Source organism: Schistocerca serialis, chromosome 3, assembly GCF_023864345.2.
Source record: "Schistocerca serialis cubense isolate TAMUIC-IGC-003099 chromosome 3, iqSchSeri2.2, whole genome shotgun sequence".
Classification (NCBI taxonomy): domain Eukaryota; kingdom Metazoa; phylum Arthropoda; class Insecta; order Orthoptera; family Acrididae; genus Schistocerca; species Schistocerca serialis.
Genome location: NC_064640.1, coordinates 75,587,071 through 75,602,169, shown reverse-complemented (window position 1 = coordinate 75,602,169; position 15,099 = coordinate 75,587,071). Strand labels below are relative to the sequence as shown.

Below are 15,099 nucleotides of genomic sequence, written 5' to 3'. Positions count from 1 at the left end.
TAAAAAGACACAAAAAGCCCATCAAAAAATCATTGAGAAGTGTAGGCTTGGATCTTTCTAAACAATTTCTGACAAAAAATATTAGCATAAAACCTGGACAAAGGCTTTGCTCAACATGCAGTAACTTTTGTGAGGAAAAATTAAGAGTTGAAGTCAATGAAAGTGAAACAGATGATGAAGTCATGGTTGAATTAGAATCATTGGAATTCAGAAATGAATCCCTTGTACAAACAAACATTGCTCTTGATAATTTAGGTTTAACACTGATAAAGCTTCATGGCTTGTCAGAACAAAGTAAAGGGTCTTATTTTAAAAGGAAGGTTAGCAGTATTGAAAAGACTGCAAAAAAGGCGGTTTCAAAAGCATTAAAATGTGATGTACCAAGTTCTGATGATGACGAAGAAGATAAAAGTGTGGTTGAGAAAGCAAAGGATTTTGATGTAATGATGTCTCTTATGAAAGAGAAGTTTCATCTGTTGGGAGGTCCAGAAAAATCCAGATTCTGACCTTGGCCCCAGATTCTTGGAGTCGAAATAAAGTGATAAAAGAATTTAATGTAAGTGAGTACATGGTGCGACAAGCTAGAAAGCTAAAATCTGCAAAGGGTATTTTGGAAACTCCTGGTCCAAAAAAAGGTAAAACTCTTTCTGAAAAGACAGTAAGACTTGTAACAGATTTTTATGAAGAGGATGAAAGTTCCAGAGTGCTACCTGGAATAAAAGACAAAGTAAGTGTTCAAAAAACAAAAAAATGTTTACATGCAAAAAAGACTCATTTTGTGTAACTTGAGAGAACTCTATTATTCTTTCAAACGGGAGAATCCTGAGGTAGAAGTAGGATTTTCAAAATTTTGTTTCTTGAGACCTAAATGGTGTATCCTTGCTGGTGCTGCAGGCACACACACTGTATGTGTATGCAGTATCCGCCAGAATGTTAAACTATTACTGGATGCTGTGAAAATTGAAGAATCTTATAAAGATCTAATTAAGATGCTTGTGTGCAACACGGAAAACCAAAACTGCATGCTACATCATTGCGAAAGCTGTCCTGCAAATACTGCACTAACTGAGTACTTAACTGAAAAACTAAGTGACGATTATGATTTAGAAGAAGAAATTGTAATCAGTCAGTGGGTTAACACAGACAGAGCAGAAATGATCAAACAGTCTATCAGTGTTGAAGACTACATTTCTTTATTGGTTAGGTCATTGGAAAAGTTCACGCCACACTCGTTTATAGCAAAATCCCAGTCAGCAGCCTTTTCAAGATTTAAAGAAGACCCACCACCCAAAACAGCAATTATTGTGATGGATTTCAGTGAAAATTATTCCTTTGCTATACAATATGAGATCCAAAGTTACCACTGGAATAGAGGTGGTTGTACTCTACACCCAGTTGGAGTTTTTCTAAGAAATGAGGAAAACAATGTTTTTGTTTCCAACCACTGTTTTATTAGTGATGATCAAGAACATGACACTGGTTTTGTTAACTTTGTACAAAAAGAAATTACAATGTGGCTGTCATTACATCATACTGCAATTGACTCAGTTCAGTACTTTACAGATAGTTGTGCTGGGCAGTACAAAAATAGAAACAGTTTTAAAAATATGACTGAACACTTGAGAGACTTTAATTTGAAGGCCCAACACTCTTTTTTTGCAACAAGTCATGGGAAGTCAATTTGTGATGGCCTAGGAGGAACTATTAAAAGAATTTTAAGGAAAGCCAGTCTACAGCTTTCAGACGAAGAACAGATGATGACAGCAATCGATGTGTACAAGTTTTGTGAAAAAAATATTGAAAACATCCATTTTTACTTTATTGACAAAGAAGCTGATTTGCTACGGTTAAAACTAGAAAAACGTTTTTCAGCAACTCGAACCATTCCTGGAACAAGAAGTTTTCATAACTTCAAACCACTTCCAACAATCAACCTTGAAATTAGAAGGACTACAAATAGTGTAAAACCCTCCTTAGTCTTTTCTTTCCATTCTTCTTCTGATTGGGATTCTTCTTCTGATTGGGTTCGTGCTGGACCATCCATAAATAGCTATGTGGCTGCAAATTATGATGGTAACTGGTATTTTGGACTGGTAAAAACAATATTCAATGATGAAGAAGATGCAGAAATTCTATTTCTACATCCTTCAGGACCAGCTGCATCATTTTATTGGCCTGAAAGAGAAAATTATCGCATAATGCCTTTGGAGCACAGTGTCTGTGTAGTAGACGCACCTCAGTCAAGCGGCACTGGAAGAACGTATTACTTCAAAAAAGACTGTATCAAAAGAACTGAAAGCTCTTGGATGAAGTGGAAAAACAGTTTGAATCAGCATTAATGTTTATTAAAAAGACAAAATTACTCAAAAAATTCAATGTTTCAAGCAGTCAGTTGGGTTATACATAAGTGTCGTAAGTACACTATCTTTGTACATAATTCTAATGTAATCTACTATAATTAATAAACATGTAAAAAATCCATCATTATTTTTCTTTTATCATGTAGCCTATATGTTTAAGAGTAAATTAAAACAAATTTGAGCATTCTATCAGGTCTGAGACTCTAGATATTGCAATTCTTATAAAACAAAACATCTGTTTAAAATATATATATATCTAAAAGAGTTTCTAAGATTAGCAATTTTAAAGTTTTGAATACAAATTAAATTTACCATTTCCGAAGGTTCGGAAAACGCAAAACATAAAAACTTTAAAAATTTATTAAAAAAAAAATATAAAAGATACAGCAAAAAAAAATTGCAGGTGTTGTCAGGATGGTATTAGAACCATTTGAGCCAAATTTCATGAAAATCTAAGGAGGTGGGTGTAAAATTTATTTTTTATTGGGTGATTTGATATGGAATGACCCTCAAAGCTGTAAGACATAACCAAACTGGTGGTAGGGCATTGTGATGATGAGCAAGGCAGAATAATGAATAGTATCCCAAAATGTAAGAGAGAAAATTAAATAAACTTTTGTGACAAATGGGAAAAAAAGGTCTTACACATTGCTAGCCACCTGAAAATCCCATCTTAATGAAAAGAGAAATATGTTACACTTGCAAGTCAGACACTTTATTTCATCCTTTTACAAACAGGATGAATTCTGTGAATGTAGTATTTCATGTGATGCCTGCAAATTTCTAACATTTTGTGAAGTGAATTTGTCAGCTAGCTCATGTGACAGACCCAGTGCTCTTTGTATATGATAACCAACTCAGTATACAGTTTTCTTAGTTTAATTTTTTTATTTAGATGCGACTTGTCTTTTTTCAGGTAGAAAACCTGGTAGCAATTGAACTTGCGTATATTAATACGAGGCACCCAGATTTTAATAAAGATGCAGCACTTGCGTCATGCTTGTTCTCAACGCCACCAGCTGAAGAAGATACACCAACACCAAAGCCTACAAATCTAAAATATCCTGAAAATAATTTTCCTTACACACCAGTAGAACTGGAAGGGGCCAAGGTAATATAGTACTTTCATTAATTTAGTTGTAAATAGATACGTGTATATTGTGGTACAGCTAAAGATTCGTGTGTTTTGCAGAACTCCTTTGGTGCCAAGTCAAATGCTGATGCCAGCGGGTGGCTATCAAACTTGTTTCCTGCTGGTCGAATGGACAATAAAGAAAACCAAAGTATTAGAGATAAATCTATAGAACTTAATTCTTCTGCTGTACCAAACCATGTTTTTGAAGCAAAAGGTGTGCTTTCGCCTCAAAAGCCAGTAAATTTGCTACCTGAAGTTCCTGTACAGACGAACAGGAAACTTTCAGAAAAAGAGAAAAGGGATTGTGATGTAATAGGTTGGTGTATAATTCAGGCTTTTAAGTCATTCTTATTCTTAATTATGCGTTTTCCGATGTCTGACTTCTTGTTTTGTTTCAGAACGCCTCATAAAAGTATATTTCTATATAGTACGTAAATCAATTCAGGATACTGTACCAAAGGCTGTAATGCATTTTCTTGTAAATTATGTGAAAGATAACCTCCAGTCTGAGCTGGTTGCACATCTTTACAAATCGGCACAGGCTGAGGAGCTGTTGAGTGAAGCGGAACATGTCGCACAGCGTAGAAAAGATGCAGCCGATATGTTAAAAGTATGTACTTTGTGGTGGTTATGTACTTTGCGATGGTGATTGTCTAAATTTCTGTCTATCTGTATAATGGTTACCTTTATAGCTTGTGCCTCTTGACACTGTACAAGAGATGCCATAGGTTTCTTCTAGTAAAAACAAAATTTAAGTGATATATTATTCTTCAGATTACTACAATCCCTGTAGAGCAGACAAAGAGTGACAGACAGGCACAATGAAAAGACTGCTACACACATGACCTCTGTCTCTGGCAGCTGTGGTCAGACTCTGGAAGAAGGCCATTTGTTGAAAGCTAAAATGTGTAGCAGTCTTTTCCATTGGGCCTGTCTGTGACTCAGTGTGTCCTCTATACAGTGAGTAGCAATCTGTCCTTTCATAGTACTGTTGTTGTTCTATCCTGAACTTTACATTGTTTGATATATTAGTCTAATTTTTTCGGATGGATAGAAAAATAAGTCCAATTGTTCAGAGAATGACTAGGTGAACCACAGAAAATTGGAAACCAAAATATACTGTTCGAGGAATGGGCACACTGCACTACAAGCAGTCTTGTCAAATTCCTCACCGTGTCATCAGAAGACATAAACCATGCATTATGCATAAAAATAAAACCCAAGAACAAAGAGAAGGCAGTTGGGAACATTTGTAGGCATGATACTAATTAACTCAGTAAGGAAAACTATATCCAATCATTGATGGCAGTAGCAGTGAACAGATGATAAATTTAGTTCATTGGCCACTAGATTCGATCAGTACTTCGTAAATCGGAGAAAAAATGGGCCATTGGAAGTGGAGGTTTTAGATGTACTTAGACAAGCATTGTATACTCCACCAGCAAATCAAAGTTTTGCCAAGTCAACTATTAAATAGATCTCAAAATTCCTTAGGTTACTGAAAAGCAGCAACTCTTGTTGCTAGGGGATGGTATTTCACCAAAGTGTTGAAACCATCTGTCGAATTTGATAATGGCCCTGCTAGATTTACCTCTTTCATTCAGTCAATATAAGTCAAGTGGTATCTCTTGAAAGACTGATATGTGCAGTAGTAATTCCCATTTATAAAAGTAGAGATAAGCAAATGACCTTTAGTTATGGATTCTGCTTCCTCCTCTGTGTATTCATAAAAATGTTTGAAAACATGTCTTACAACAGAATATTGAACCTCCTACCCAAGAGTAAAATTTTAGCAACTGCACGGTTTGCTTTTATAAAGGATTCTCTACAAAGAAAGCAATATATGAACTCACCAACCTAGTTCGATAGTACTAAACAAGAAAAATTACAGTGTTGGTACTTTCTGTGAACTTGCTAAGGGCTTCAGTTGCGTGGATCATAAGATTCTGTTTTGGAAATGAATATGTAATTGCATTAATGGCACCAGTGTTGCATGGGTAGTCAAATCTTGTCAGAAAACGGTCATGTTAACAAATTATGCCACAGGTATAAATCAAAACTCACAGTGGAGAAACATTAAATATGGAGTCCTACAAGATTCAGTGCTGGCCCACTCCTGTTTTTGACCTGTGTAAATGATCTACTAGGGACATGGAGGACTCTTCAAAAACTGGAATGTGTATTGACACATGAGGAGACTTCTGAAAGGATTCACACATTCACATCAGGCATAGCCTAGAGCTTAATGGAACACACTGATAATTGGTTCACAGCCAACAGTTTAAACCTCAGTTGTATAAAACAAGAAAGAGTGACCTTACGATTAACTCTGAAATTGACAGAGTCCTTATAATTAAACTTTCGCTTCTTGAGCCAGTGTAGAAGGAAAACTGTGTACTCAACTTTATAGGAATGATGTTCAGACTGTCCACTGCAGAATTTGTGTTGTTAGTAGTGTGTGTCATGACTTGTTGTTAGGTGCCAATACTGGTATGGCAACATAGGGTTAAAACACAAAAATCAGTCTGCATTACAGTTGCAGACAGTCAACATGGGGTCTGGAAAGAGTGAGCAGGACTTTACTCGTAAATCTCAGAACAATAATAATAGTGCTACTGCTGGTAGCGAATATTGATCATTAAAGAAACATGGAGAGGTCCTTTTTCAGCAGTGGGGTTGTGGAACTTAATTTGGAAGTTCGAATTAACTAGCGATTAGGGAATTTCTCCTTTAGGCTGACAGCCAATCGTATCACAAATTATTGAAGAAGTTACTGTTGCCTTGGCCGAGAATGCTATATGTAATTTCCAGTCTTTGAGCAGTGCACAAGCTGTGTCTTGACGGTTGAACGTTGCATAGTCTACCATTGTTTTGGGCACAGATAGAGCAGTCTCTATTGTAGTTCCAGGCTGTTGTGAATACAGATGGTCATCACGTTGAGCAACATTTGTAACATGAGACATAAACATTTTACATAGTTGACAAGTGTTAATTTCACATGTAGAAATTAAAATAGGTTTCTTTCAATGGTTTATTCATTATTTCTCTTCCGCATGTCCTTACAAATTTTGCCACAAAGTTTCATTCTCGTATGATCACTCATTTGTCTTGAGGGTGCTCTCAAGTAGCATAAGTTTCATTATAACCAGTCTTTATATAGAGACTTGAAAGTGTTCTCTGAAATGATTGAAGTCACTTAAATGCTTTATATGCAGTACAGTGTAACCCCACTTTCACTATCCCAAAACTGACATTTTTCCCAACTTTTACAACATTTTTTGTTCAGTCCCTTAAAATTTTCAATGTTCTAGTCATTAATTTTCACCCACTTTTGTGGCATTATGATTATAAATTTATTGCTATTTACACTTAATGAAATGATGTTCATGGAGATAAACAAAAAATGGTGTAATTACTAAAATGTCACTGGCAAGACATTGGATTTCTAGTAGTGTTTACAAACATTACACAGTTAACTTCCTTTGAGCCTTGGACACCATAGTTATGAAGTGATTAAGTTCATTAAAAGTTGGAAGTACCTCCAGTGCTTGGTCTCCTAACGACTGCTATATTGTGTGTAGCATTGTCCTTAGTTACAATATTGAACAAAATGTCAGATTGAGCCAAACTTCAGTATTAGTCAGAGTGGTGGGAAGTTGGCAGCAATAAAGATGAACAATGGCAGTGTCTCTTCTGAATTATACAAAATATTGTCCCAAACTGTCACAGATGTGGCAACTCTTGTGAAAAATGTAGGAACTGCATGGGAATTATTGGCACATTATTTCATAAAAAAATACATAAATTTTGATTTGCAGGGAAACATCCTCAAGTGGTCTATTGCAGTATCTCCCAATCACGCCTCTGCCCCCCCGCCACGCCTCTGCCTCCCCGCCACGCCTCTGCCTCCCCGCCACGCCTCTGCCCCCCCACCACGCCTCTGCCTCCCCCTCCCCGCCGCGCCTCTGCCTCCCCCTCCCCGCCGCGCCTCTGCCTCCCCCTCCCCGCCGCGCCTCTGCCACCCCCTCCCCGCCGCGCCTCTGCCTCCCCCTCCCCGCCGCGCCTCTGCCTCCCCCTCCCCGCCGCGCCTCTGCCTCCCCCTCCCCGCCGCGCCTCTGCCTCCCCCTCCCCGCCGCGCCTCTGCCTCCCCCTCCCCGCCGCGCCTCTGCCTCCCCCTCCCCGCCGCGCCTCTGCCTCCCCCTCCCCGCCGCGCCTCTGCCTCCCCCTCCCCGCCGCGCCTCTGCCTCCCCCTCCCCGCCGCGCCTCTGCCTCCCCCTCCCCGCCGCGCCTCTGCCTCACCCTCCCCGCCGCGCCTCTGCCTCCCCCTCCCCGCCGCCCCTCTGCCTCCCCCTCCCCGCCGCCCCTCTGCCTCCCCCTCCCCGCCGCGCCTCTGCCTCCCCCTCCCCGCCGCGCCTCTGCCTCCCCCTCCCCGCCGCGCCTCTGCCTCCCCCTCCCCGCCGCGCCTCTGCCTCCCCCTCCCCGCCGCGCCTCTGCCTCCCCCTCCCCGCCGCGCCTCTGCCTCCCCCTCCCCGCCGCGCCTCTGCCTCCCCCTCCCCGCCGCGCCTCTGCCTCCCCCTCCCCGCCGCGCCTCTGCCTCCCCCTCCCCGCCGCGCCTCTGCCTCCCCCTCCCCGCCGCGCCTCTGCCTCCCCCTCCCCGCCGCGCCTCTGCCTCCCCCTCCCCGCCGCGCCTCTGCCTCCCCCTCCCCGCCGCGCCTCTGCCTCCCCCTCCCCGCCGCGCCTCTGCCTCCCCCTCCCCGCCGCGCCTCTGCCTCCCCCTCCCCGCCGCGCCTCTGCCTCCCCCTCCCCGCCGCGCCTCTGCCTCCCCCTCCCCGCCGCGCCTCTGCCTCCCCCTCCCCGCCGCGCCTCTGCCTCCCCCTCCCCGCCGCGCCTCTTCCTCCCCCTCCCCGCCGCGCCTCTTCCTCCCCCTCCCCGCCGCGCCTCTGCCTCCCCCTCCCCGCCGCGCCTCTGCCTCCCCCTCCCCGCCGCGCCTCTGCCTCCCCCTCCCCGCCGCGCCTCTGCCTCCCCCACCCCGCCGCGCCTCTGCCTCCCCCACCCTCTCGCGCCTCTGCCTCCCCCACCCTCTCGCGCCTCTGCCTCCCCCACCCTCTCGCGCCTCTGCCTCCCCCTCCCCCTCGCGCCTCTGCCCCCCCTCCCCCTCGCGCCTCTGCCTCCCCCTCGCCCCTCCCCCTCGCGCCTCTGCCTCCCCCTCGCCCTCGCCCCTCCCCCTCGCCCCTCCCCCTCGCCCCTCGCCCTCGCGCCTCCCCCTCCCCCTCGCGCCTCCCCCTCCCCCTCGCGCCTCCCCCTCCCCCTCGGGCCTCCCCCTCCCCCTCACGCCTCCCCCTCGCGCCTCCCCCTCCCCCTCGCGCCTCCCCCTCGCGCCTCCCCCTCGCGCCTCCCCCTCGCGCCTCCCCCTCGCGCCTCCCCCTCGCGCCTCCCCCTCCCCCTCCCCCTCCCCCTCGCGCCACCCCCTCCCCCTCGCGCCACCCCCTCCCCCTCGCGCCACCCCCTCCCCCTCGCGCCACCCCCTCCCCCTCGCGCCTCCCCCTCCCCCTCGCGCCTCCCCCTCCCCCTCGCGCCTCCCCCTCCCCCTCGCGCCTCCCCCTCCCCCTCGCGCCTCCCCCTCCCCCTCGCGCCTCCCCCTCCCCCTCGCGCCTCTCCCTCCCCCTCGCGCCTCCCCCTCGCGCCTCCCCCTCCCCCTCGCGCCTCCCCCTCGCCCCTCCCCCTCGCCCCTCCCCCTCGCGCCTCTGCCTCCCCCTCCCCCTCGCGGCTCTGCCTCCCCCTCCCCCTCGCGGCTCCGCCTCCCCCTCCCCCTCGCGGCTCCGCCTCCCCCTCCCCCTCGCGGCTCGCCCTCGCACCTCCGGCTCGCCCTCGCGCCTCCAGCTGCCCTCCATATCCCCCTCCCATCAGGCCTCTGACTCCATCTCCCCCTCCCCCTCACACCCCTGCCTCCCTCTCCCCTTCCCCCTCACGCCCCTGCCTCCCTCTCCCCTTCCCCCTCACGCCCCTGCCTCCCTCTCCCCTTCCCCCTCACGCCTCTGCCTCCATCTCCCCCTCCCCCTCTCCTTCCCTCTCCATTGCCCACCCTCCCCCTGCCTCTTCTTGAATATGTAGTGATTTCGGAGTGGTGGCTAGGTTAGGACCTGACAGTACATCTTAAATTTAACTACACATGCAACTATGTATTATGTCGTACAGAAGTGTAGTGCACAATGTAACTAATTTCATGATCTGTCATTAGATTTATGTCTTGTCTACACTTTGGTGTCATGTATACGTATGTAACATATGTCCGTGTCTTGTAACCACCTTCGAACTTCTGTTAAATTTTTTATGTACACAGCAAAAGTGTAAAAGCTGTTTACGAATTAGAGGGATAAATTCACCAAAAGATATTGAAAGAAACTATAATAAAAAAGAGACCTAGCAATGTGTTCCAGAAAAATAAAACTTACATAAGAGCAAAGGTCTGGAATTGGTCAGTAGGCAGCAATTACATTGCTAGTTGGGGTTTTGTAATTTTTTAAAGTTACGTGAAAAGTGTGGAAAAGGTTTTGATTGTAGTAGGTAAAAACAGCAGTTCAGTAGTGTAGAGGAAAAGCAGTGATTTACTTCAGAGTGTAATTGTTAATGTGAGTAGATTATTGTTAACTGTAATTGGATGCTTCTGCACATTAATGTAAAACGTGACCCGTTACACACCCCTGATCCTTCATGATGGGATGAACGACTCATTGTTTGAATAAATGACTGAATCTGTGTGATGCTGAAGGATACTGGGTTACCAGAAGTATCATTAAGTAATGTGTTAAATGTAGTTGAGGTATGGGATCAATATAGAGTGAAAATCCACTGGTTCTTAAATGAAATATTTCTGTACAGGTTGTATGTAATGTAAAGATGCATTTTCATCTCAATAGATAAATCACCGTCTAAGGAGAAAGTGCAACATGGTTTGATGTGGCAGAGGTTGTGATACATGAGACAACTTGTACTTTTCACTAATAACACCAAAGGCAGAAAGTTTTTAATATATAAAAAGGATTTGCAGCATATAACCTCTACAACTGTGTGATGCAGTGTATTGCTCACGGTTTGTTGAACTTCGTGTGCAACTTGCCAGTAACACCTTTATTTACACTGATGGCTCCAAAACTGACTATGGTGTCGGCTGTGCCTTTGTCGTCGGGGACGCCACCTTTAAATGCCGGCTCCTCGACCAGTGTTCCAGCTTTACAGCCGAGCTTTTTACTCTCAATCAGGCCGTTCAGTATGTCCGCCGCCACCGCCATTCTCCGTATGTTCTCTGCTCTGATTCACTCAGTGCTCTTCAGAGCCTTGGAGCTCCATATCCGGCCCATCCCTTGGTGCAACGGATCCAGCAATCCCTCCATTCCTTTGCAGATGCTGGCTCTCATGTTAGCTTTATGTGGGTGCCAGGCCATGTAGGAGTGCCTGAGAATGAGGCTGCTGATGCTGCAGCCAAGGCTGCAGTCCTCCTGCCTCGGCCAGCCTCCCTTTGTGTCCCATCGTCTGACATTAGTGGGGTTGTTCGTAAGAGGCTTGTGTCATTATCCTGGGATACTTGGTCGTCACTTCAAGACAATAAGCTCTGGGCCATAAAACCGTTCCCAACAGCTTGGACAACCTCCTCCTGACCATCTCGGTGAGAGGAGGTCCTTTTGCCCAGGTTGCGGATTGGGCATTGCCGGTTTAGCCACTGCTACCTGCTATCCGGTGACCCCGCCCCGCAGTGCCCTTGTGGTCATGCATTGACAGTGCGCCATGTTTTATTGTCGTGTCCCCGTTTTAATTAATCTCGTGTTGTCCTGTCTCTGCCACCTACTTTACTGGAAATTTTAGCTGATGATGCTCGAGCAGCTACTCGTGTTCTTTGTTTTCTTAATAAGCTTTGACGGACTTGTCAAAAGACACCTAACTCTTTTAAGTATTTTATCTGCATCTTTGTCAGAACTTTCTGGTGTCCCCCCCCCCCCCCCCCCCCTTGAGTTTTACCAGATTATATGTGCACTTACATTTGTGACTGGGCGCTAATGACCTCAGTAATTGAGCGCCCTAAAACCCCACAAAAAATAAACCTCTACAACTGTGTAACAATTTGGATCGTGTACGTGAAATTCATGGTATGATATAGTCAATGCCAAATATACGCAAACATGTCAGTTAAATTGAGTAAAACTTCTTTTCATTTATAGTGTCATTGAAGTTCAGCAGTTTATGGAGGCATTGTATGAACTATCCAGTTTCATAAAATATTGTTTTTTCACGTTCTCGTCACTTTGTTTTACTACCTACAGGGTGATGATTGCTGTTACCTTGTGTTATGATTAATTATAAATTTCACATGGTATGATGATGAGTACACGTTTTCAAGTGGTTGTAATATAGCAATCAGTGTCCTTTATCAAACCTCAGTGTATCCTGTTGTTCAGTTGCCCAGCTCGAACAATAATTTCTTACTAATGGGCTATTTCTGTCACAATGTGCTAAAGGATTTTGCAGTGATTCATTGTGAATTGCTACATAGCTGTTATTACACATTATTGATGTGGCAGTATAAGATTAGCTACAAATCATTGTACAGACCCAGTGCTCATACTAACAGCTAGTTTGTGGGTATTGAGTGTTTGAAAGTTCAATATGTAAACAATTTTTTTTGTTGATGCTATCAGTTGGAGGGGGTTTAAGAAATTGTTCCATTACCATACATAAGGTTGTATGTGTAGGGTATTCTATTAATTTGGGGGGGGGGGGGGGGAGGGGGCTGTGAGAGTATCACAGAAACATTAAAGACACCTGAGTGTGATACGAGAAAGGCATTGTGCATTGTAGACTTTACCATTAATTTTGTGACAGCTTTCAGTTCAAAACAAATTGAAGAAATCACAATTTATCCAGTGTACATCTCATGTAATGATGACGACGACAGAGTTAAAGAACATGGAGCTTATTTGTTTTTGCCATTTACTACCTGCAAGTGGTCTGGATAGGTAAAAGGAATACGTCTAGCATATTATATAATCACTGAAAGGTGCTGAGTTAGGTTGCAAAGTACTTAATGCACTCGACTCACATTTGGGAAGAGTAGAGTTCAAATCCCTATTTTCTCATCTAGCTTAAGGTGAATGCCAGCATAGTTCCCTTAAAACAGATACGGCCAGTTTTGTTTCCTGTCATTGTTCTATCTGAGCTTATGTCCACTCTCAAAAGGCATTGTTGTTGTCAGGCCACTAAACACTGATCTTTCTTCTTTTAGTACATGTGTAGTTACTGTAGCAACTGTGTATGTCACTGTTGCTATTGGCACATGGAAATAAGGAGAAATGGAACAGCATTTACATAAGCAGTGGGAAAAGAATAATAATTTGATGCTGACACATTGGGTGGAGGAAATTATACCAGCAGTAAGGAATTAAGATTTTTACACGTAGGTTAGTTACATCCCATTCTCTTTCTCTCCACTCATGTCATCACATATTGTACAAACGTCACTGGATTCCAGAGGTAACCTGTTTACGCACAGAACAGGTGCGTTTAAGCCTTGCCCACTCAGCTCCTCCCTCAACACTTTATCTTCAAAATTCGTGATTAGAGGATGCTGAGGAAGGGGACTTCACTGCTGTGATTAACTGTGTAGTATCTTATGCTAGCAGTAATGATACTTGTTGCAATAAAACTTTCTTTTTTTTCCAGGCTCTGCAAAATGCAAGTAGCATTATTAGTGAGATACGTGAAACCCATGTGTGGTGAAGACTTAATAGTGACTGGAAACAATTGATTGCGAGTTTCCAGAAAAATCGCAGTTTGCCAGTAGTTTAATTCAGATACATGGAATGTATAGCACATTTGTGACCATGTAGATGACTGGGTTTGAATGCAAATCTGTTTTAATTGTGTTTATTGTTATTTATTTGAATGATACATCCGTTTGCATTTTTTACACAACATAGAATGTAGCAATCATTATTAAATGGTGAAATTCACAATTTTCGAAGTATGTGTGTTATTCATGGTTCCTTGTGTACCTGATTCAGACGTTTGCAGATGACTCGTAAACTTCGTGTATGTAATTAATCTTTGTATTACTACGTTTACGCAAAAAATAAGCTTGTTATTTAAATTTTAAAAATCTTGACATTTGTTAATAACTGTATGTAATCACATAGTTTGTAGGTGTTAATAATAACATCATTGCCTCTGTGAAGTGTTCGATTTTTTTGTATAGCTCAGTTAAGTTTAAAATACAGAAAGTTTACTGTATATATGATGTTCAACTGGACCAAATATTTGGAAGAAAAAAAATTCATGAACATTTGTTTTATACTGCACTGTCAATAATTGATAATCATGTGTTGTTTTGTGATCTTTGTGGAGACAACAGTTCTCCTTTCATGCCTTTAAAACGAAAAGCATTTTGAGATGTTTAAATCTATATTACACTGAACTGCGTGTATAGAAAGAGATGCCAATTCAGACACATTAATGTGGTGATACAAGAACTTATGCAATAACATTCATTTTGAGTTAATTGTTTGACCTGTCTTATTTGTAGTTTATCACAATTGTATTCACTGCAAAAAGTGAATTACTGTCAATTTTCAGTTCAGTTAAAAACATCGTACTTAATTGTTTGCCTGGCAGTTTAGAGCTTAAAGAATATTAATTAAGAGTATGTTTAGTTCTGTCAAGTTTTTCCTAAAAAGCTTGATATGCCATTATTATTTGGAACTAGCAGATTTTGTATTACATCAGTTGTGGATATAATTGAAAGTTAAAATGCATTAATAAACAAATTGAAATTGTTATTGCATACTGAATTTGATGCTGTGTTCCAATTTTATTCATTCCTTCTGTGCACTAATGTTGAGCACACTTTGATCGGATGTTGTGGACCTTTTACTGTTGTTTGTTAAGCAGTAGCGTAAACGCTTTAGACCAGGCAGAAAATCTTCAGCAAATTTCCCTCCCTGACCTTGTCATCTGAGATAATCATCCGTCTCAAATGATGTTAATATGAGGTGAATGGGATGTTAGCCACTGACTGCTCTCCCATTTAAGATGAAATGTGCTCTCACAGAAACTTATTTGCTGCAGTGAGATAACATAAATTTCTGTGACCATTATGCAATAATTGCAAATGCTGAAGAAATATGTGATTATATCAACTTCACTGTCATATGTTGTTGATGATTGACAGTGGGGCATATTTTCATAATGTACCAAATGAATTTCTGTAAAATGTAGTACAAATGGCAAGCAGTTGGAAATGTGCACCCACTGTGGCCCAGTCAGTTTAACCTAGGAAAATATATAGAATAATTATTTCTGTAGTCCATTGCAGATGTCATATATTAAATGACCCATCTGACTCACTGCACTTCGATCAGCTTTGTTTCCATATACACACACAGAATCAGCTCATCGTCTTGTTGAAACTAAAAGTTATGTACATGTAACACTGAACTCTTTGTTCATAAGATACATCTCAGCTCATCGAACGATGAACAGTGTCATTTGGTAATGGTCTTCCACATGTGAGAGAGTCAACATTTTCCATATAAGATTTCAAAATAAAGTTGTCGCTGA

At 43.3% G+C, this 15,099-nt stretch overlaps 1 protein-coding gene across 5 annotated transcripts in view; it reads left to right on the top strand.

Moving 5' to 3' along the window:
• LOC126469734 (dynamin-1-like protein) overlaps nt 1-13,717 on the top strand; it is a 107,835-nt gene extending 94,118 nt beyond the window's left edge. For all 5 annotated transcript variants that reach the window (XM_050096938.1, XM_050096939.1, XM_050096936.1 and 2 more), the window contains exons 11-14: nt 3,277-3,471; nt 3,553-3,811; nt 3,894-4,105; nt 13,207-13,717. In XM_050096938.1, coding sequence (XP_049952895.1) covers nt 3,277-3,471; nt 3,553-3,811; nt 3,894-4,105; nt 13,207-13,263 — 723 coding nt within the window. In that variant the 3' untranslated portion in view covers nt 13,264-13,717. The remainder of the gene's footprint in view (nt 1-3,276; nt 3,472-3,552; nt 3,812-3,893; nt 4,106-13,206) is intronic.
• The last annotated feature ends 1,382 nt before the right edge of the window (nt 13,718-15,099 follow it).